The 1,186-nt window shown below is 39.0% G+C and overlaps 1 protein-coding gene across 1 annotated transcript in view; it reads right to left on the reverse strand.

Moving 5' to 3' along the window:
• The window catches only part of LOC102310859 (arfaptin-1), a gene marked incomplete at its 5' end in the record, with an annotated part of 3,198 nt that extends 2,310 nt beyond the window's left edge, over positions 1-888 (reverse strand). The window contains 1 exon segment of the mRNA XM_042216163.1: positions 776-888. Within this exon segment, the coding sequence (XP_042072097.1) occupies positions 776-888 (113 nt within the window).
• Positions 889-1,186: the final 298 nt, after the last annotated feature.

The raw sequence follows: 1,186 nt of genomic DNA on the forward strand, positions 1-1,186 counted from the left end.
TACCAAGATATTTAATGACGAAAGCTCTCAGATCTGGGCTTCACAGGATTTCACTATTTAATTATTATTATCATTAATATTATTTAATTAGTGCGGTCTTTCATACTGTCTGTGGTGGGGAACCAAACAATCTGTCTGCAGTAGCAGGTAAACTAGCAGATTTCGACTTTTACTCCTTTATTGGCACTAATGTGGAAGTTATACCTGAGTGTTGACATCTATCATTCAGGAAAATATTTCAGGAAGTCACAATCAATATGACGACCAAAAACAGTAAACAATCAGGAGATTGTGTTTTTACAGCATAACTTGGGGATTTTTATATATAATCTTTGGACAAAGAAACTTAGAGTTCAGCATGTCACCAGCGCTGGATCTAGTAATTCTAAATACATCAAAGGTTACTGTATGTAATCCTGTTAGCATTAGCAGGTAGACTTAAAGTAGCAGCTTGTATCCCCAATACTTACGTGCAGAGTTGGGGTTTTGACGCTGAGTTCTGTGAAGGCATCCCCGAGGTTCTTCTGGGTAACTGTGAGCTGAGAGAGCTGACTGGCAAGCGTCTGAGCCAGACTGGTCATATTTTCATAGCGCTGTCGGTCGTCTTTGAGCAGCTCGAGGCGGGGCTCCAGGTCCAGATCCACGGTACGAGACCCACGGCCAAGCTTCTCCGAAAGAGCCTGCCTGGTATACTGTGGGGAGACCAGATCGATAGTAAAAGATTATATCTGGCACCAAAGTACAGTAACAGGAAGTCTAGTCAAAATCCTCCAACCTTATATTTGGTGATGCTCCAGTTGCGAACTCTTCTGAACTTCTCGCTGGCAGGGTTGCTGTTGTTACCTTGAATCACCACACCTTGGGGTATCTCAGGTGTGAGTGAGAAACCTGGAGTTGGGGTCAAAGATTTATATAATCATCAAGTCATATTCACTTGCAATGAAAATACAATGGAGTTCATCTGATGTTTTTAATGTTAATTATATTTAATGAACCTACCATTTACACAACGCATGACAAAGAAAAAGAAGTAATCATAATATTTCAATAATCTCTTTCAACTATTAAAATGTATGGATCAGACTGGATCTACAAAAGCTGTTAAAGTTATTAAAATGTTAACTTTTTGGACAGACACATAAATAATATTTCACTTTTCTATGAAAACACTTCAAATATGCGTACA

Source organism: Haplochromis burtoni, unplaced genomic scaffold (assembly GCF_018398535.1).
Source record: "Haplochromis burtoni strain Fernald_Lab_line unplaced genomic scaffold, NCSU_Asbu1 Contig_942, whole genome shotgun sequence".
Taxonomy (NCBI): Eukaryota; Metazoa; Chordata; class Actinopteri; order Cichliformes; family Cichlidae; genus Haplochromis; species Haplochromis burtoni.